The sequence below is a fragment of the Rhinopithecus bieti genome, unplaced genomic scaffold, assembly GCF_001698545.2.
Source record: "Rhinopithecus bieti isolate Rb0 unplaced genomic scaffold, ASM169854v2 scaffold_38981, whole genome shotgun sequence".
Classification (NCBI taxonomy): Eukaryota; Metazoa; Chordata; class Mammalia; order Primates; family Cercopithecidae; genus Rhinopithecus; species Rhinopithecus bieti.
The window spans coordinates 138277-158808 of NW_016819573.1; the positions used below are offsets into that span (position 1 = coordinate 138277).

The following is a 20532-nucleotide window of genomic DNA, read 5'->3' on the forward strand; positions in this document are numbered from 1 at the left end:
AGGCTGGAGTGCAGTGGCTGGATCTCAGCTCACTGCAAGCTCCGCTTCCCGGGTTTATGCCATTCTCCTGCCTCAGCCTCCCGAGTAGCTGGGATTACAGGCGCCCGCCACCACACCTGGCTAGATTTTTGTATTTTTTTTTAGTAGAGATGGGGTTTCACTGTGTTAGCCAGGATTGTATCCATCTCCTGACCTCGTGATCCGCCCGTCTCGGCCTCCCAAAGTGCTGGGATTACAGGCTTGAGCCACCGCGCCCGGCCAATAAATTAATTTAAAAAAATAAAATAAAAGTAAGGCCGGGCATGGTGGCTCACACCTGTAATCCTAGCACTTTGGGAGGCTGAGGCGGGAGGATCACTTGAGGCCAGGAGTTTGAGACCAGCCTGGCCAACATGGTGAAACCCTATCTCTACTAAAAATGTAAAAATTAGCCAGCCATGGTAGCACACGCCTGTAATGCCAGCTACTGAGGAGGCTGAGGCGCATGAATCACTTGAACCTGGGAGGCGGAGGCTGCAGTGAGGCAAGCATGCACACTGCACTCTAGTCTGGATGACAGAGTGAGACTCCGTCTCAAATAAATAAATAAGTAAATAAAAATACAAGTGAAAGAAAGAGAAAAGTCAAAATCAAGAGTGGAGCAGAGCAGCATATGGTAGGTGGTGGCTGGCTGCATGAAGTGAACTATAATGGGGAGTGAGGGTCAAAGATTGCTTTTCCTTTCCTCCTTCTTTTGATTGGAGGCCTCCCAATTTTCCCATGGGAACCACTCTTAGTTCCTCCCTCTTGGTTCCTGAGTTTGGGTAGGCTCCAGGGATGGGCGCATGACCCGTATCTGGCCAATCCACTGTACTTGCTAAGCTGTAAGATAGGAGCATGAAACTAACGGTGGCCATATTTGGGAATAGCTTGCTTAAGAGTAAAGCTAATACAGAGGAAAGCAGGCCTGACAGGCAGAGGCAGAGAGGAAGATCTAGTTCCCACTGCATTCTCTAAGTGCCTGGATCCAGCTATACCCGAAGAAGATGCTGTGCCAGACCTCACTGGACGAGCACCTACATCCAGCTATACCTGAAGGAGTTCCTGCTTCTGAATCATTTCTGTAGCAACTCTCCCTTGCGGGTGGAAGCCGCTTGGCAGGGGTGGGCCTCACCTGGCTTAGGCGGTTCTGCAGCTCCTTCACCTGCTGCTCCACCTGCTGCTTCTCACCCTGCAGCCGCTCCACCAGCTGCAGCTTCTCCTGGCTCCAGTTGCGCTCGCTGATCTGCAGCTGCCGCGTCAGCTCCATGACAGCGCTGTAGGACTCAGCCAGGAGGTGCTGCTGCTCCTCACGCTCCCTCTGTAGGGCTGCCTTCCAGTCGGGCCCTGCCCGCTCCCCAGCCCCCTTCCCCGCCTTCAGCTCCATCTGCGGAAAGAAGCAGACTGAGCAGCTGGCAGCAGGAGGCCACTCCTCTCGGCCCTCCTCTCTCCTTCCCTCCCAGGTGCCAGTAGGGGAAAAGGGGAGAGGTCCCTCAGAAGACCCCTCACCAGGGACTAACCCAGCTTAGTCCTCCCCACTCAGAACTAACCCCTAACCCCTCCACACAATAAGGGTTTGAAGAGTTCTTTCTATAAGCCAAGCTCTGCTGTGGGCTTTTCAGGTATGATGTCAGTATCCTCATGAAAACTCTGCAAGGTTACTAGTGGTCGCTCCAGCAAGATGGTTTTCTTGGCCTCAGACCTCAGGATGGCAGGAAGGGGAATGTGCAACCTTTAGACTCAGTGCCCCCCATTAACCCCCATGGGCTGGACAGGTTCTTGGTGGGAGGAGCACCTGAAATGCCCAGGTCTTTGGGGGCAGCAGGTATAGTGGACAGTGCAGATGGAGGGAGCTGTGAGAGCTGCAGAGAGGGTTAGGAGGGGAGAGTAGTGGCCCCAGGAAGCAGCCAGGAGACCGTGAGCAGTGGGAAGAAGGTGGAATTGGGGCCAGGCATGGTGGGTCACGCCCGTACTCCCAGCATTTTGGGAGGCCGAGGCGGGCAGATCACTTGAGATCAGAAGTTCAAGACTAGCCTGGCCAACATGGTGAAACCCCATCTCTACTAAAAATACAAAAATTAGCTGGGTGTGGCGGTATGCCATCTATAATCCCAGTTACTTTGGAGGCTGAGGCAAGAGAATCGCTTGAACCCCGGTGGCAGAGGTTGCAGTGATCCAAGACTGCACCACTGCACTCCAGCCTGGGTGACACAGTGAGATTCCGTCTCAAAATAAATAAATAAATAAATAAATAAGGAGGTGGAATTGGGGTCACAGGGAGCCAGGGGTTAGAGGTTTGGGAGAGCAAGGACCAGTCTGCCACTTATTAGCCGGGTGACCTTGGGAGATAAATTTAACTCATCTGTGCCAGTTTTGTCATCTGTCCAGCAGAGACCATCGGAGTGCCTGCCTCCCAGAGGCTGCTGCTGCCTGGGAAGACTGTTTGCGGCAGGGGCAGGCTGGATGGAGCTGGAGCCCGAGCTGTGGGGTCAGCGCATTCTCTCTGAGTGGGAGGAAGCCCACCCTCTCACTCTTCAGGCCAAAGGAGGCGGCAAGTCACCCTCAGGCACACAGCAGACGCCAAACCCAAACCCCCAGGGCTCCTGGTTAAGGCTCCTTCGGGCACGCTGGGGAGTTGAGGGGGGCCCCCAGTTTGAGTGGAGGGAGCAAAACAGAGCCAGGCAGTGGGGGCTGAAGGACTGCTTATGAGGAAAGGAAGGAGCAAATGAAGACAGCAGGCAGTGGGGGTGCGCGCCGGCCTCACCTGTGAGCCCAGGGTGCAATTCCTCACCTTCCTTCCCTTCCCCCGTGACTCCCATTCCCCACCGTTTCTGATACCCTTGCTGTGTGACTTTAGGCAAGTCTCTTGCCCTCTCTGGGCCACAGGTGAAGAAAAGGGGTTCTTATTCCTCTAGGAGCATGGCCTGGGCATCCTACTCCGATCTGACAGCTAAACGCTTGGGTGAGAGGGGAGAGGCCTCTGACAGGTGGGGGGTTCACCTGGGTGGTATGGCCCTTGAGCTCTGCCCGCTCTGTCTCCCAGGTAGCCTTGGCCTTAGCAAATTGTTGCTGAAGCTCCGTCAGACCACGGCGTTCATCCCGGAGCAGCCAGCACAGCTCCTTCAGCGTCACCTTCATGTCGGCCAGTGTCTTGATGTACTCATTGGGCTGCAGACAGAAGGCAAAACCTGAGTCAAGAGCCTCGGGGGGTAGGGAGGGGAATCTGGGCTCAGAGAACTCACCTAGGAGTCCAGCTTGGGACTCCACGAGGCCTCGGGCAAGTCCCACGGCCTCTCTAGGTCATCTCACCCATAACATGGGAATGACAAGCCCAGCCCTGGCTACCTCCTAGGCTGACATGAGTCCCAAATCTGACACCAAGAAAAAAATCCCTGCAGTTACAGTAATAATTATTCAGCCTAACTCTGAGCTGAATCATCTGGCTTCTTCAAGGCTCTGCAGCGTCTGGGCCATGGGTCTTTCTCCTCACTCAGGATCCTCTCTGACACACTGCAGGCCAGATGTGGGGTCTAATTCATGCAGACTCCCTCAGTTTGCCTGACTCGGTCCCAAATCTTCTCTCCTGGGTCCATGCCCTCATTTCCCATCCCTATCCCAGTTCACCGTGTGTGACCCTGGGATCCTGACCCCACTGTTCTCTCTGACTTATGGCTTGGTTTGAAGCTTCCTGACCCTAGACCACAAGGCCCCTCTTCAGATGCCTCTAGCTTGATGTCCTTACCCTTACCATGTACCTCCCAAGCCATACTCAATACCAAAACACCTTGCCACACCTTAACACACACAGTTCTCTTGGTCCAGAATAGTCTTTCCCCCATTCTCTATTAGGTAAACTCCTATACATCCTTCAAAACCCACCATCCATGACCCCTTCACTGTGATGCTGTCCCCTATACTGCAAAGAGAATTACTTGCTGTCTTGCTTATGACCCCACAGTTCATCATCTGGATTCTGTTACTGCCCTGGGATGACCAGGCAATAACCTTCTGCAACTCCAGTGTCCAGGAATGGGGTCAGAGAAAGCAGTAGGAATTGATCACTGAGCAGACAAAGGGATGAATGGACACAACAGGATTGCGAAGGGGCTGGAAACACACCGTGTTCTGGGTCCAGCTGTCCCCCGTGCAGGCCTTGTTATCAGAATGCTGAGCGTTTATCTCCTCTTCCTCCATCAGCAGGTACAGCTCCTTCATGCTGTTCACCTGTTTTTTAAAAACCATGCTTAATTGCAGGTGGGAAGTTTTCCCAAATTTTAATTCCAACCTTGGGCACCATGTAGGTCGAGGAGCATGGCCGGACAGTCAGGCCCTCCTAGCCTCCCACGACATCTATTCTGCCCCAAAGACCAGGAAGCATCCCTGAGAGTCACTCTGAAATAACCATGTTGACAGGCTGGGTCAAGGCAGGCACTGCGGTTGAAATGAAAAGGCCACGCGCACTCCCACAATGCTACATAAGGGTGACCAAAGGTTTGGGCAGACAGAAGTGACCTTGCTGGGGGCTTGGATTTATTGCTGATGGATTCTGGGCAAGAGTCCAAGGCCAGCCAAGGAGATCACGGACCTAGTTCAGGATGGAAATAAGGCAAAAGGGAATGAGTCATCTTCTGTGCTCAAGCAATCCTCCTGCCTCAGCCTCCCAAAATACGGGGATTATAGGTGCGAGCCACCGTGCCCAGCATGATTATGTTTATATCTTATTAATTATGCCTATTTTGGTAAATGTACATATTTCTTAATTATAGGCATATATGTTATGTAATTTTCTGTGTCTATTTTTTTTGAGACAGAGTCTCACTGTGTCACCCAGGCTGGAGTGCAATGGCATGATCTTGGCTCACTGCAACATCTGCCTTGCAGGTTCAAGAGATTCTCCTGCTTCAGGCTCCCAAGCAGCTGGGACTACTGGTGTGCACCACCGTTCCCAGCTAATTTTTGTATTTTTAGTAGAGATGGGGTTTCACCATGTTGGCCAGGCTGATCTCTAACTCCTGACCTCAAGTGATCTGTCCACCTTAGCCTCTCGAAGTGCTGAGAGATTACAGGCGTGAGCCACCGCACCTGGCCAATTTTCTGTTTATACTCTATTTTTTCCTTTCCTAAAGTAAGTTTCTCTCTCTTTTACTCTAGGATATGGAAATGGCTAGAAAGGTTTTCACCAAATGTGGAGGGTTCAAGTCAGACAAACTGACTTAAAATATGGACTGTGTGGCTTCATCCAGAGGACTGTGAGACTTCCAAACAGGTGAGAGGGCTCCTATGTTTCCAAACGTCACAGAAGAGACAGCTTCAGACAAGAGGCCCAAGGCTGATGCTCCCAGGGGCGGCCCTGTGTCAGGTACTGAAGGGCCAGGGCAGCAGGGTGTGGGCCCATGGAATGGCGGTAGGGACTCTCTGAGGCCCTGGGGAGGAGCTGGTGGCCTTCGAGAATGATGAGCTCCACTGAGATAGGGTGATGCAGGGTCTTGCTATATACTCAGGTCTAACTGTCATGCCTGGCTCCTAGGGCATCTGGGCTCCTCTAGAGTACCCTTGATGGCGTACGTGGCAACTTGAGGCATGCCAATGCTCCCTATTTTATCTGGAAAGGGGCCTACAGACAGTAGCCTGGACGAGGAGGTCCAAGCCTAGGCTAGACTCGAGGTACCTGAACCCAAAAGGACAAGGCCAAAGTGAGCAATGTCAACTAAGATGAGTGTGACCAAGGTCTGACATCCTTGTAAGTCCCCTTCTCCTCCCTGCTGCTGTGCTGATGAGAGGAGACAGGGGCTTTGAGCAGCAGAGGGTCCTGCACAGACTGGGGCACAAATGGGCCAGGTGGGTCCTTTCTAAGCTTCATACATTCCCAAAGCTCTGCCCCCACACGTTTCCTGCCACATCCTAATACCACCTGTACTATCACCAGTGTTTTTAAGCCAGCCTACTCCCTCTTGTTAAATAAACATATCTTTCGGCCGGGCATGGTGGCTCATGCCTGTAATCCCAGCACTTTGGGAGACCAAGGGGGATGGATTACTTGAGGTCAGGAGTTCAAGAGACCAGCCTGGCCAACATGGAGAAAACCTGTCTTTACTAAAAATACAAAAATTAGCTGGCTGGGTATGGTGCCACGTGCCTGTAATCCCAGCTACTTGGGAGGCTGAGGCAGAATTCCTTGAACCTGGGAGGTGGAGATTGCAGTGACCCGAGATTGTGGCACTGCACTCCAGCCTGGGTAACAGAGTGAGACTCTGTCTCAAAAAAAAAAAAAAAAAAAAAAAAAAAAAATTCTGAGAAGGGGCCCAGGGGAGCCTCCCAGGGCACTGAATAAAAATGTATACCTGTACCTGATGCTACCACAAAACTAGATTCCTACATTCACCTCGATATTGCTGCCTCTGAGGACTCTGTGTTAAAGACCTGCCAGCCCCAAGGATCCTTTCTGCTATTGAGGCCGGGACTAAGCGTGTCATCTTCCTCATGGTACCCCCAGCAAGCACCCTCCACATGCCCAGTAAAGAGCAACGATGGCCAGGTGCGGTGGCTAACACCTGTAATCCCAGCACTTTGGGAGGCTGAGGCGGGCGGATCACATGTTCAGGAGTTCGAGACCAGCCTGGTCAATATGGTGAAACCCCATCTCTACAAAAATTAGCAGGGCATGGTGGCAGGCGCCTGTAATCCCAGCTACTCGGGAGGCTGAGGCAGGAGAATTGCTTGAACCCGGGAGACAGACAGAGATTGCAGTGAGCCAAAACTGCACCACTGCACTCCGGCCTGGGCAACAGAGTGAGACTCCATCTCAAAAAAAAAAAAAAAAAAGGAGCAACGAATGCAGGGAAGGAAGCCTGCATGCTGATGGCAGGTATGCGAGCCTAGGAGCTGTGTCAAATCCAGGTGGGCGTCCCTTCCCTGTCCCTCTCTCCCCAGCCCACACTCCCAGTCCCAGTCCCAGGCCCAATCTTACCTCGAGGAAGTCATCCCCCTCGCTGGGCAAAACCTTGCCCTGCCGCCAGCGCTTGAGGAACCACCTGAGCTTCATGAAGAGCAGCAAGAAGTTGTGCTTGAACTGCTGGGACTCCTGCACCAGCATGTTCTTCTCCTGGCTCCAAAATTTCTGCTCCAGCCTCCGCTGGAGGCTCAGACTCTGCAGCTCAAACTCCCGCCTCAGGAGCGCCCTCTGCTGGTCCTCTTTCAGCTGCCGGGGGACAAGAGCTTGAGCAACCCCAGGGCCCTGCCCTCTCCCCGACCCCTTTCTGGGCCCCTGGACAGGGGCAGGGAGGAAAGTCTGGGTGGTGCCTGTGAGTGATCCCTGCCGGGGATCCCACCACGCGTGGCGCAGTCTATTCAGATGAGCACCGCCCTCTGCTACTGCAGCCACAGTGACACATCACTGAAGGAGCTGGGATTTGACCCTGGCTCTGACTAAAAAGCCATGACATCATATACTGAGCACCTCCTGGGAACCAAATGTCTCACGTGAACTCTCATGTTCAGTGAGGAACCTGCGAGGGTGAGCAATGATAGCAGGGAGGGGTGACGTGTGGAGAGCAAAGGGCGTGCCAGGGTTGAGGATGGCTGATGACTAGGCAACACCCTAGGAAAAAATGCAGAGTCACGGCTAACAGAGGGACCTGGATTAGAGGCCCAGCCCCGCTGCATTCTGGATGTGCAACCCTGGACAGAGCACTCTGGCTCTCTGGGCATCAGTTTCCCCATCTGCAAAACGGTGATAAGGGAGGGCACAAGGATTAAAAGACATAATGGGTGGAAAGTGCATTGGACAGGCCCAGCACACAGAAAGGGCTTAACAAATGTTATTCCAGAACTATTATCTTGACTAGAAGCCAGGTCTGATGAGGGCACCATTTCATAAATGGGAAACTGAGGTCCTGAGAGAAAACAGGACTGGCCCCAGGTCCCACAGGCAGCCAATGATAGTCCTGTTACACAGCTAATGCACAATGGCACGTGCAATAACATCCCAGCAGGGCAAAGGGGCTGAAGACTCAGGTTTCCCTTAATTCTTTCATTCCTTTTTTTTTTTTTTTTGAGATCACTCTGTCACCCAGGCTAGATTGCAGTGGGACAATCTTGGCTCACTGTAACCTCTGCCTCCTGGGTTCAAGCGATTCTCTTGCCTCAGCCTCCCGAGTAGCTGGGATTACAGGCGTGCACAAGCATGCCTGGCAAATTTTTGTATTTTTAGTAGAGGCGGGGTTTCACCATGTTGGCCAGGTTGGTCTCAAACTCCTGGCCTCAAGTGATCTGCCTGCCTCGACCTCCCAAAGTGCTGGGATTACAGGTGTGAGCCACCACGCCCAGCCTCCCCTGACATTCTTGACTTCAGAGGGCCCATAGATCCTCAAGGCCTCTGCTTCCAGCTCAAAGAGGCTGTAGGAATAGCTGCCTGGAAAGTGCTGGGCACCACGCACCTGGACCATTTTCTGGTTGAAATTGTCGGCCTCCTCCTTTCGCAGCTGCCGCTCCTGGGAGAGCTGCTCTTGCAAGCCCCGGAGGCTGTCATGGGCCTCAGCCAGCACCAGCTGCAGCTCCTTGATCTGCGGTGTGGACAGGGGACACAGATAATGAGGAGGGAGAGAGAGAAAGAAGTGGATAGAAATTGGGATCTCAGGATGACAGTGGTAGGGGAACGATGGGAAGTTGGACCCAAACTGTCCAAATACAAATCAGGCAGAATGCCTGTCCCCACCTTAGAGGGTCGTCATGATGATTAAATGAAACAGTACATATCAAATCTGGCTTTTGTTACCAGTGGAACTTGATCTTTTCTCTTTGAATTTATCTTAATAAGGTACTGGGGAAACTAAGTTTGATTCACAAAGATGTTCACTGTTTCATTGTTTATAATTCCAATATTTTAGAAACAACTTAGATATGAAATGATGGGACTTAAAAGACGTTTAATGGATCTATACATATGTAACAATCCATTCAGGGGTACTCTTAAGGACAGTGTCCTTATTTTATGTATGTTATACTTCAACAGAAAGTAGAAAAACAAAACCAAAAAAGCTATAGACTTCCATAGAAAAACATATAAAGGACATGGACACACACTAAATGTAACCAGTGGGAACTATGTGAAGACCTTCTGACCTCCGACCTTCACCCTCCCTCCCCTCCCTCCTTCCCTCCCTCCCTTCCTTCCTTCCTTCCTTCTTTCCCTTCCCTCCATACCTCTTCTCTCTCTCTCTCTCTCTCTGTCTCTGTCTCTCTCTCTCTCTCAATGGAGTTTTGCCAGACTAGAACGCAATCTTGGTTCACTGCAACCTCTGTCTCCCAGGTTCAAGCAATTCTCCTGCCTCAGCATCTCGAGTAACTGGGATTACAGGCGCCCGTCATCACGCCTGGCTAATTTTTATATATTTTTGGTAGAGACAGGATTTTGCCATGTTGCCCAGGCTCATCTTGAACTCCTAGGCATAAGCAATCTGCCTACCTGGGTCTTCCAAAGTGCTGAAATTACAGGTGTGAGTTACAGTGCCTGGCCCCAGAACTCCTACATAAAACATTCCTAGGTATGGCAAATGTCCCTCTGTGAAAGTAAACATTCATTATATGGTCAATAATATGATGATTTGGCAGTAGAAGGCACAGTGACTTGAGGTATATCTTCTATATCTGTTTTGCATTAAAAATTTTTGCACGGCTACATACCATCTGCTCCCTGGTATCCTCCTTGAACTCAGTGTTCAACAGCACTAGGCAATTATCACTGCTCAATAAAGAGTGGCTGAATGAAACAAATAATTGAATGTGTGCAGGAAATTATTTTTTCTACAGGTAAGCCTATAGAATAGGCCTATTTCCTGGCAGGGCACGGTGGTTCACGCCTGTAATACCAGCACTTTGGGAGGCCGAGATGGGAGGATCACTTGAGCCTCAGAGTTTGAGACCAGCCTCCTGGGCAACATGACAAAACCCTGTCTCTACTAAAAATATGAAAATTAGCTGGGCATGGTGGCACACGCCTATAGTCCCACCTAATCAGGAGGGCTGAGGCATGAGATTCATTTGAACTCAGGAAATGGAGGTTACAGTGAGCCAAGATCATACCACTGCACTCCAGACTAGATGACAGAGCAAGACTCACTCAAAAAAAAGAAAAAGAAAAAGAATAGGCCTATTTCCTTTTCTTGGAAAATGAGAACTAAGTTATCTCAGTTTTTTCTCTTTTTGCCATGGCTTCCAGGAGGCTCACTTAGAGAGTCTGATCCATCAGCTTCAAGTGAGCTTCTCCTTCCTACATAGTCATGGGCTGGCCTTCCTGGGACCAGAGTTGTCTTCCAAGAGATGCTCAGAAAGGTGCTCAGGCTGGAAAATACACAGGACTCTGCAAGGTTCAGGGTTTCAGAGATACTCCACCCAGTCCATAAGAGCCTTTTCCTGCTTCAGGCTCATTATGAAGAGCAAGGAGAAGCTCAGTAGGCTTAGAAGGGGCTCAGAACTACCCAGAATTCCCTGAGGATCAAAGAATCCTAGCAATTCGATAGCCACCATTCACTCTAACCCTCCCATGTTACCGATGGGGAAGCTGTGGCCAGAAGGTAGAAACCTGTCCACGGTCACACAGGAACACTGGCAGAACTGAGACTTGAAGTCAGGTCAAGTCTGAATCCCACAGATGTGTCATTATCATCATAATCATCATCCTCCTCCTCATCCTCACCCAATGTGGGCCAGGCCTTAAGCTATGGCTTTTCATGTATTTAATCCTTTCAACAACCCTATGAGGCACCTTCATTCTACAGGTGAGAAAATTGAGAATCAGAGAGGTAAGATGACTTATCCAAGATCTCACAGCCAGTAAAGAGTGGATCCACAATTGAAACTCAAACTGCCTGACTATAGAGACTGCTGCCTTCCTGCTACATAAATGAGTAGTTCCATTAAATTACATAAATTGTTAAATTCCCAGTGAAATTTAATACAGAAAAAAATAGTTTATGAAGATGAGTTTTTAAGTTTCCTTGGAACACGCCATGAGAATGTCCCAAACTTCCTTATTTCCCCAAACCCATATCCTCACCAGCTAAGTGATATATGCACCACTCTGCTTTTGACAGGCCTCAGTCACTTTCCTCCTACCCAATCCCCTGCTTGCTCAGGCCTAGACCCACCTCAGAGGCATAGGAATCATTGTCTTCAGCTCGGTAAGGCCTGAAGCTCCGGCTGAGGTCAGGCTTAGAGTCCAAGTCACCAGTGCGGAAGGCCTCTCGGATCCTGGGTTCCCATTCCGGCAGGTCCCTAAAGTCAGGTGGCTGCACCCAGAGGCACAGGCAGAACAAACCAAATATCACCATGGGGAGGGGCCCGAGGGGTGCCAGAAACACCCACCCCAGGCCTCTGCGCTCCCTAAGACACTTGAACCACCCATCTGAGGGCTAGGACCCTGGTAGATTCGCCTCTGCAACCCAGACCCAGCCCTGGCTGGGGCACTGCTGCCATTCAGTGAATGCTTGCGGAAAAGATGAATGATTAGGTCAGTGCGAAGTGATTTTGTGAATGTGTGTCTTGTGCACAAACCTTCTGAGTCAGCCCCAACTGTCCTATCACATGTGTGACCTCTGTTCATCCCTCTTTCAAGAAGAACCAAGAGGGAGATAACAGAGCAGTCTATGGGCACAGTGGCACATGCCTGTAATTCCATCTACAATTTGAGGCTGCAGCAAGCTGTGATCATACCATTGCCCTCCAGCCTGGGCAACAGAGCAGGACTGTTTTTTTTAAAAAAAAAAAAAAAAAAAAAAAGGCAGTGTGCTTGCTTAAACAAGTAAGATGAAACTGGATCAACAGGTCTTGAGTTAAACAAATTATGGCACATATCCACTGTATAGTTGTTAAAAAGAAAGTGCTAAATATCAGAAGGGCGCGATGGCTCACACCTGTAATCCCAGCACTTTGGGAGGCCGAGGCAGGTGGATCACCTGAGGTCAGGAGTTCAAGACCAGCCTGGCCAACATCGCGAAACCCCCGTTTCTACTAAAAACACAAAAATTAGCCAGGTGTGGTGGTGCAGGCCTGTAATCCCAGCTACTTGGGAGGCTGAAGCGGGAAAATCACTTGAACCTGGGAGGCAGAGGTCGCAGTGAGCTAATATTGCATCATTGCACTCCAGTCTGGGCAACAAGAGCGAAACTCCATCTTAAAAAAAAAACAACCTGGCCTTGGCCAGTTGCAGTAGCTCATACAAGCCCAGCACTTTGGGAGGCCCAGACAGGTGGATCACCTGAGGTCACCTTGGAGTTCGAGACCAGCCTGGACAACGTGGTGAAACCCTGTCTCTACTAAAAATACTAGAATTAGCCAGGCACGGTGGTGTGTGCCTATAATCCCAGCTACTTGGGAGGCTGAGGCAGGAGAATTGCTTGAAACTGGGAGGCAGAGGTTGCAGTCAGCCAAANAGAAAAAAAGAAAAAAAGAAAGTGCTAAATCGCTCTCTTTCCCTGGAAATGAAAAGTTCCCTGCCATTGCTCTGAGGATGAAAATCAAATCTCCCCCATGCTCAGTGCAGTCCAGCTTCACGTTGTCTCTTCACTCAGCACCCTGGACACACCACGCTCCTTCCGCCTCTGATCTGAGCTGTGCCTTTGTACAGGCTATTTCCTCTGCTGAAAACACTGTTCCCCCAGCCATTCATCCCTCTGACCTCTGGTCAGATCAGAGGCCCTCCCTCAGCACAGGGTCTAAGTCAAGTTCCTTGTTCATAAAACCATGTACCTTTCCTTCAGATTCCTCTCTCAGTGTCTAATTGCACATTCACTGACATGATATTTTGGGTGACTCTGCCCCACTGGATGATAAGGGCCATGAGGGGGAATCATATCTGTTTTTGCTAATCATGACACCTTCAGCAGTGAGCACAAAAAGTGTGTGAACAACAGACAAGCATCATAAATGAACAAACTGATACACTGTGTAAAAAATATAAGCTGTATAGTAACAATAGATATAAAACAATCTGGGTGGAAAAACAAATATATGATACACATGTAGACAATGATTTAGATGGGTAGGCAGCCAAGGATGAAATATTTTAGATCCACTTCACTAGACACACAAAAATACTGACCATTTAAAATGCGACTATCAGGCCATGCACAGTGGCTCACACCTATAGTCCTAGCACGTTGGGAGGCTGAGGCTGGTAGATCACTTGAGCTCAGGAGTTCAAGACCAGCCTGGGCAATATGGCGAGATCCCATCTCTACAAAAAAATTTTTAAATTATGGCCAGGCACAGTGGCTCACGCCTGTACTCCCAGAACTTTGGGAGGCAAAGGCGGGCCGATCACTTGAGGTCAGGAGTTCGAGACCAGCCTGGCCAACATGGTGAAACCCCATCTCTACTAAAAATACAAAAATTAGCCAGGTGTGATAGAGGGCGCCTGTAATCACGGCTACTTGGGAGGCTAAGGGAGTAGAATCGCTTGAACCTGGGAGTTGAAGGTTACAGTTAGCCAAAATTACGCCACTGCATTCCAGCCTGGGTGACTCCGTCTCAAAAAATTAAAAATAAAAATTAGCTGGGTGTGGTGGTGCTCACTTGTAGTCCCAGGTACTCAGGAGGGTGACGGGTGAGAATGGCTAGAGCCCAGGATGTCAAGGCTGCAGTGAGCTGAGATTGCACCACTGCACTTCAGCCTGGCCAGCAGGGAGAGACCCTCTCTCAAGAAAAACAAAACAAAACAAAGGAAAAAAATAAATAATAGGATCTGTGCATGAGACACCTTACCTGAAAGTCTGAGCCAAGGTCTTTTGCCAGAAGAATCTCCTTGGAGAGCCCCTGGGAGCCCAAGGGGGGCAGTGATGAGAAGGACTCCTGCTGCTCCTTGACAGAGTCCCCAAGGACTGCGTCTGCCTTCCGCGTGAAGGCGTTCAGCTCCTGCTGCAGCACGCTCAGGCGCACCAGGATGGCATGGATGAGCTTGGTGTCCCTGGGACCCTCGCTGTTGTCGGGGGCCTCGTGCAGCCGGAAGTCAGCACACTCATTGTCCAGACACAGTCGGAGGCTAGCTGAGAAGCCATTGGCATCAGCCACCAGGACATCGATGGCCTTACTGACCAGGGCAGCCTGCTCCCTCAGCCCAGGTAGCGCCTCGGCCTCCCTGGCTCTGCAGAGTCGGGCCGCATGGGACTCGTGTGTCTCGCCCAGGGGAGCAGGCACACACTGGGCAGAGTCCCCGGCCTCGGCGTCCGTCTCCAGCATGGGCCGCGTACTCTGGCAGGAGGCGAGGTCACAGCGCTGGAGGTTGGAGAGGAGCACGCGGTTCTCGTACTGCAGCTTCTTGACCTTGCCGCTGAGCTCGCCGATCTGCAGCTTGGCGGCCGCCAGCTCCTCCTGCGAAGGTTCGCTGAGCACAGAGCAACTGTCCTCCGACAGCGCCACGTCCAGCTCGTGCTCCGAGCGGAACTTGGCCAGCTCGTTCAGCAGCAGCTTGTTCTGGTCCTCAAGCTCGGCAGAAGAGCGCCGCAGCAGCTCAGCCTCCTCTTCCACGAACTGCAGGTGTCGCCGCAGCTCTGCCAAGCTCTCCCCGCACTCGCCGCCACCCAGCGCGGAGAAGGCCAGGCGTGCCTCAGGCCCCCCACAGCCACCTCCGTGATCCTTCATGTCGTCCATCTCAGCCCGCAGGCCTCGGTTCTCCACCTCCAGCTCCACGATGCGGCGGCTCAGCAGATTGGCTTCCTCCTCCACCAGCTTCAGGTGCACCTTCAGCTCGGTCTCCCGAGAGTGGGGGGCATCGGCCAGCTCCTCCGCTGACAGTGCACTGTCCAGGTCCCCATAGAGCGACCGGTACTTCAGCAGCTCCTCCTTCATGCTGTCATTCTCCTTGGCAAGCTTAGTGAGCTTCTTGCACATGAGGGCCGACTCCTCCTTTGCAAAGTGCAGCTGGCATTTCAGGTCTGCACTGTCCTCCTGGGGCCACGGGGACAGACACAACCCAGGAAGGTTAGTGCTGAGAGGCTCAGTACCAGCCACGGCATTTTGGGGAGCACTAACTATGTGCTGGGAACACAGGGGTGAATCAGACACAGCCAGACCCTCAAGGAGGTAAGGGTCCGGGGGAGATGTAGAGGGGTAGACGTTGAAATGACAGCAAGGATGGGGCGCCACACATAGCCTGGGAGTCCAGGAGCAGGTGACATATTGATGAGCAACTGCTGCTACTACAGCTTCATCAGTAAAATGCGGCAGTAACATTACCTCCCTCCCAGAGCCACAGATGGGATTAAATGAGCTAAGGATGAAAAGGGCCTGGCATTCTGACAATCCCATACCACTAGGAGCTAATGGTATGTGGCCTTTGCTGCATAGTACTTTATCCAATCCTTCTAATGAACCCCCAAGACAGGGATAGATAGGGAATGGAGCCCAGAAACTCAAAATGACTCACCCCAATCACATGGCAGTCAAGTGGCAGAGCCAAGATTCAAGCCTTGGTCTCCAACTCTAGACCTTTGGATTTGACTGTAGGGCTGCTTGCTAAGTTCCTGGCTGGGGTGGGGAGTGAGTATCTAAACATCTAAGAACCATGGGCTCAGGATGTGGTTTTGGGAAATAAAGTGGGCAGTGAAACTAAGAAAATGAGCAAGGGGGCTGGGCGCAGTGGCTCACAACTGTAATCCCAGCACTTTGGGAGGCCGAGGCAGCTGGATTGCTTGAGGCTAGGAGTTCGAGACCAGCCTGGCCAGCATGGTGAAACCCTGTCTCTACTAAAAATACAAAAATTAGCCAGGTGTGGTGGTGCACACCTGTAGTCCCAGCTACTTGGGAGGCTGAGGCATGAAAATCGCTTGAACCTGGGAGGTAGAGGTTGCAGTGAGCTGAGATTGTGCCACTGCACTGCAGCCTGGGCAAGAGAGTGAGACTCTGTCTCAAAAAAAAAAAAAAAGAAAGAAAGAAAGAAAGACAGGAAGGAAGGAAGGAAGAAAGGAAGAAAGGAAGAAAAGAAAATGATCAAGGGGAGGACAGGGCAGAATATGGGATCCCCAGGCCACTTAGAGTCAGGCTCAGGTCTTCAGAATAAAACCTTCCTACGGGGGCTGCTGGGAATTACCTGCACTGAAGGCTTCTTATCGGCCTTCCCCAAGGAGCGGGTTCCTCTTTTCTTCAAGGAATGCTGAAGAGAGAATTAAAAAAAAAAAAAAGTCAGGACTGAAAGTTCACAGGGTGATGCACATGCAGATAGCTGTCACAGTGCCCAGGGTCCAGGGAGGGCCCCAGTCCCCAGGCCACCCCAACCTGACGGCATTGACTGTTGAGTAAGAGGAGCCCTCCAGATCACCCAGTGAGCAGCAATGGGAGACAGGCCAGAAACACTGGAGATGATTCTGAAAACACCTGCTCAGGGCTCCTCCCCTGTAGCCCATTCCCATGTGTGACCCAGTTGGCCTCGGCTAAGACTTGGAAAGCTGTGTTTCTGTTCTTGCTTGTCTTTCATCAAAGGATTTCCTGAGCACCTATCATGCGCCAGGTAGGTAGGTGTACAGAACACAGCAGTGAACCAGGGAGGATGTTGTGGTGCTTTGCCCAGATTCCGCTTCGGAACTGAGACACTCATTGCCAGAGCTAAGACCTCAAAGCTGAGTACCCCTCCCAGTGGCAGCCATTGGTTGAGGGGAACCACCTTGTCCAAGGGCAGGTGCCATCCGTGGATGGAGCCCACATCCAGGGACGGGTCCATGACCTCTTGCCTCAGCTCTACAGGGAGGGCCATCCTAGCTCCAGAGCTCCCCATGGGATCTACTGGGATCACTGGCGTAATTCAGCTTCCAGCTCTGCCTCACTCCCTGTGGTGTTGTTCCCAAAGAGACTCTTCCATAAAGCTCGGTAGGCAAATCTCCACCTCAGAGAAAATCCTGTCCTCGTGAAACTGACACCTAGTGGGAACTTTAATTTAGAATGAATACTAATGGATAAAATGAATATGAGGGCTGGATATGGTAGCTCATGCCTGTAATCCAACACTTTGGGAGGCTAAGCCAGGAGGATTGCCTGAGGCCAAGAGTTCGAGACCAGCCTGGGCAACATAGCAAGACCCTGTCTCAAAAAACAAATCCAGAAGCTGGCCAGGCATAGTGACTCATGCCTGTAATCCCAGTACTTTGGGAGGCTGAGGTGAGAGGATTGCTTGCGTTGAGGAGTTTGAGACCAGCCTGGGCAACACAGCAGGACTCTGCCTCAAAAAAATAAGATGTTTAAAATCCAGAAGCAATAGAGGAAAATATAGATACATTTGATTACACAAGCAAATTCTGCATGGAAATAAAAACACCCTAAGAAAAGTAAAAACATAAATGACAAACTCTGAAAAAATATCTGTAATGTATAACACCAACAAAGGGTTGATACCCTAAATATGGAAAGAGTTTCACAAACAGAGCATTAAAAGAGTTTCACAAACAGACCTGTAGGAAAATAGGCTAGAGATACGAAAACCAGTTCACAGGAAAAGAAAGGCAAATGGATCATGGCACACGAAGATATCAAGGCACAAGAAGATATTCAACCCCGCTCCTGTTAGATAAATGCAAATTAAAATTACACTGAGATACCGTTTCTCACCTATCAGACTGGCAAAAATCCAAATATCTGACGACATATTCTATTGCTGAAGCTATGGAGAAACAAAAAGGTTCATAAATTGTTGGCAAGAATGCCAAATGGCACAAGCCCTACAGAGGGAACTGGAGGAAATGTTACAATAACAATTACTGAAGTTTCTCAATGTTTAAAGAGGTCATTCAATTAGATGCACGATTCTATTGAGCACTTCCTCCCAAGAGAGGAGGGGTGATTCATGGTGGTGGTGTATGTATAAAATCATGCTTACAGGTTGTTTTGACTTTTCAAGGTGGGCTGGTATATTTCTGAAAATGGCCCCAGCTGATTTGGATACACGCTTGCTCCCATGCCCGCCTCTCACACCCCATCCCTGAAAGTGACAGCCACTGATCTAATCCGAGTCCCATTTTTCTGAAATCAAGAGAGAGGGGCAGGGACTTGTCCAAGGTCTCACAGCACACCCACAGCTCACCTGGGACCAGTTCTTGACATAGCTCTTAATCAAATTCCAAAGAGTTGGTAGGAAAAAATGTGTCTTTGCTGATGAGGGCCAGAGTGTAGCTAGCACAGTGGTTCTCAACCTGGTACACATGAGAATTACTTAAAAAAAAAAAACAAAAAAAAAACTCGTGGTCTAGGGTAGGTCTGAGACGTCAGTATTTTTTAAATGCTTTCAGGTGATCCACTGTGACAGGCAAGGAGAGCTCCAGATGGACCCTTAAGTACAGAGTATCTGAGAGCCCAGTCAAATCCTAAAGAGACCTTTTGAAATGCAAATGAGGCAGGAAGGCAGAGGCTGATATTTCAGGCGCTGGGTGCCAAGAGCCAGGAGCCAGTATTTGAGAAGTGCTGACCTGGGAGCTTTCAAAAGCTGGAAGGGAAGAGGAGGAAACAGGGCTATGGGTCAGAAAACGAGTCCTTCCACAAGAGCCAGGAGGCAGCAGACAAGTGCAGCCAGTGGGGCCCTGGACAGGGCACACAGAAGCAGACCCCGTGCAGAGTGCAAGGTGGGGGCTCTGGGCTCAGACCATCAGGCTATGGAACGATCTGGGCCCGCCTATTACAAGCTGAGTGGGAAGGGCTGTGGCCTCAGCTGGGAGTTGAACCCTGGGGCCCTTGCGACCCTGAGTTTATGATCCCTGGGTGAACCCTTTCCTCTCCCTGAAATTCCATTTTCTCATTTATAACATTGGACCATGGATTGGGTGACCAGAGCCCCGCCAAGGACCGCAGACTCCCTGGAGGAAGGAAGTGAAGTGACAGAGAGGAGAACCAGGGGTCTCCACAGGTACCAAGGGGTCAGGCATCACATGTGAATGAATGAGATCACCTAAAAGCCATTCAAAGGACTGAGCGATCATGAGATTCACTGACATGGGAAAGTCTCCCAGACACTCTGTTAAGGGAAAGAAGTAACCAGCAAAACAAAACCTATAACCCAAATATGTCCACTAACTTTAGAATGGATAAAAAAAAATGTGGTCTATCCACACAACAGAATATTTACTCAGCCATAGAAAGAAGAAAGAGGCTGGGTGCAGTGGCTCACGCCTGTAATCCCAGCACTTTGGGAGGCTGAGGCGGGCGGATCACCTGAGATCAGGAGTTCGAGACTAGCAACATGCAGAAACCCTGTCTCTACGAAAAATACAAAATCAGCCAGGCGTGGTGGCACATGCCTGTAATCACAGCTACTTGGGAGGCAGAGGTTGCAGTGAGCCGAGAGCGTGCCATTGCACTCCAGCCTGGGCAACAAGAATGAAACTCCGTTTCAAAAAAAGAAAGAAAAGAAAGAAAACAAAGAAAAGAAAGAAAAGAAAGAAAGGAAGAAAGAAATGGCTGGGTGTGGTGGCTCACGCCTGTAATTCCAGCACTTGTGGAGGCGGATGCGGGTGGATCACCTGAGGCCAGGAGTTTGAGACCAGCCTGGCCAACATAGTGAAAATGCATCTCTACTAAAAATACAAAAAATTAGCCGGGAGTGGTGGCAGGCGCCTGTAATCCCAGCTACTAGGGAAACTGAGGCAGGAGACTTGGTTGAACCCGTGAGGCAGTGGTTGCAGTGAGCTGAGATCATACCACTGCACTCCAGCCTGGGCAACAGAACAAGACTGTCTCAAAAAAAAGAGTTTCAAAATCTATAGAAACCTGCATTGTATGAGACTAGAGAAAGGCCTGGAAAGATACAAAGCAAACTGCTGATGCTGGGTCCGGCTGAGGAGTCGAACTGAAGGCTTTCTTCTATAATGTAAGGGTTTTATTATTTCTATTATTTTTGAATAGATAACAAAGTCACATGGTTCAACATTCAAAAAGTACATAAAAGAATATAGTGAACCCAGTCACCCAGTTATCCCGCCCAAGGCAACCAACGTAACTAGAGCGCTGCAGCTTGTCCTTAGAGGTATGCTAGGTATGCATCTGTGTGTTTTTCTAATGATATTTTTGCTTCACTGAGTTTGTATTACTTTTTTAGATAAAAAAAAAAATGCATATTCTGGCCAGATGCGGTGGCTCACGCCTATAATCCCAGCACTTTGGGAGGCTGAGGCGGGTGGATCACCTGAAGTCGGGAGTTCAAGACCAGCCTAACCAACATGGAGAAACCCTGTCTCTACTAAAAATACAAAAAAAAAAATTAGTGGTGCATGCCTGTAATCCCAGCTACTTGGGAGGCTAAGGCAGGAGAATCACTTGAACCCAGGAGGCAGAGGTGGCAGTGAGCTGAGATGGCGCCATTGCATTCTAGCCTGGGCAACAAGAGCGAAACTCCGTCTCAAAACAAAATAAAACAAAACAAAACAAACAAAATGCATATTCTTAGCTGGGTGTTGTGGCACGTGCCTGTAGTCCTAGCTACTTGGGAGGCTGAAGTGGAAGAATCACTTAAGCCTGGGAGGCAGAGGTTACACTGAGCCAAGATCA

The 20532-nt window shown here is 50.3% G+C and overlaps 1 protein-coding gene across 1 annotated transcript in view; it reads right to left on the reverse strand.

The window, feature by feature from the left end:
- The window catches only part of MTCL2 (microtubule crosslinking factor 2), an 81521-nt gene that overhangs the window by 19007 nt on the left and 41982 nt on the right, over positions 1–20532 (reverse strand). Inside the window, exons 4-11 of the mRNA XM_017859094.1 lie at positions 16100–16162; positions 13777–14958; positions 11163–11303; positions 8454–8579; positions 6986–7216; positions 4138–4242; positions 3019–3186; positions 1154–1405 (exon numbers count right to left, since the gene is read on the reverse strand). Coding sequence (XP_017714583.1) covers positions 1154–1405; positions 3019–3186; positions 4138–4242; positions 6986–7216; positions 8454–8579; positions 11163–11303; positions 13777–14958; positions 16100–16162 — 2268 coding nt within the window. The remainder of the gene's footprint in view (positions 1–1153; positions 1406–3018; positions 3187–4137; positions 4243–6985; positions 7217–8453; positions 8580–11162; positions 11304–13776; positions 14959–16099; positions 16163–20532) is intronic.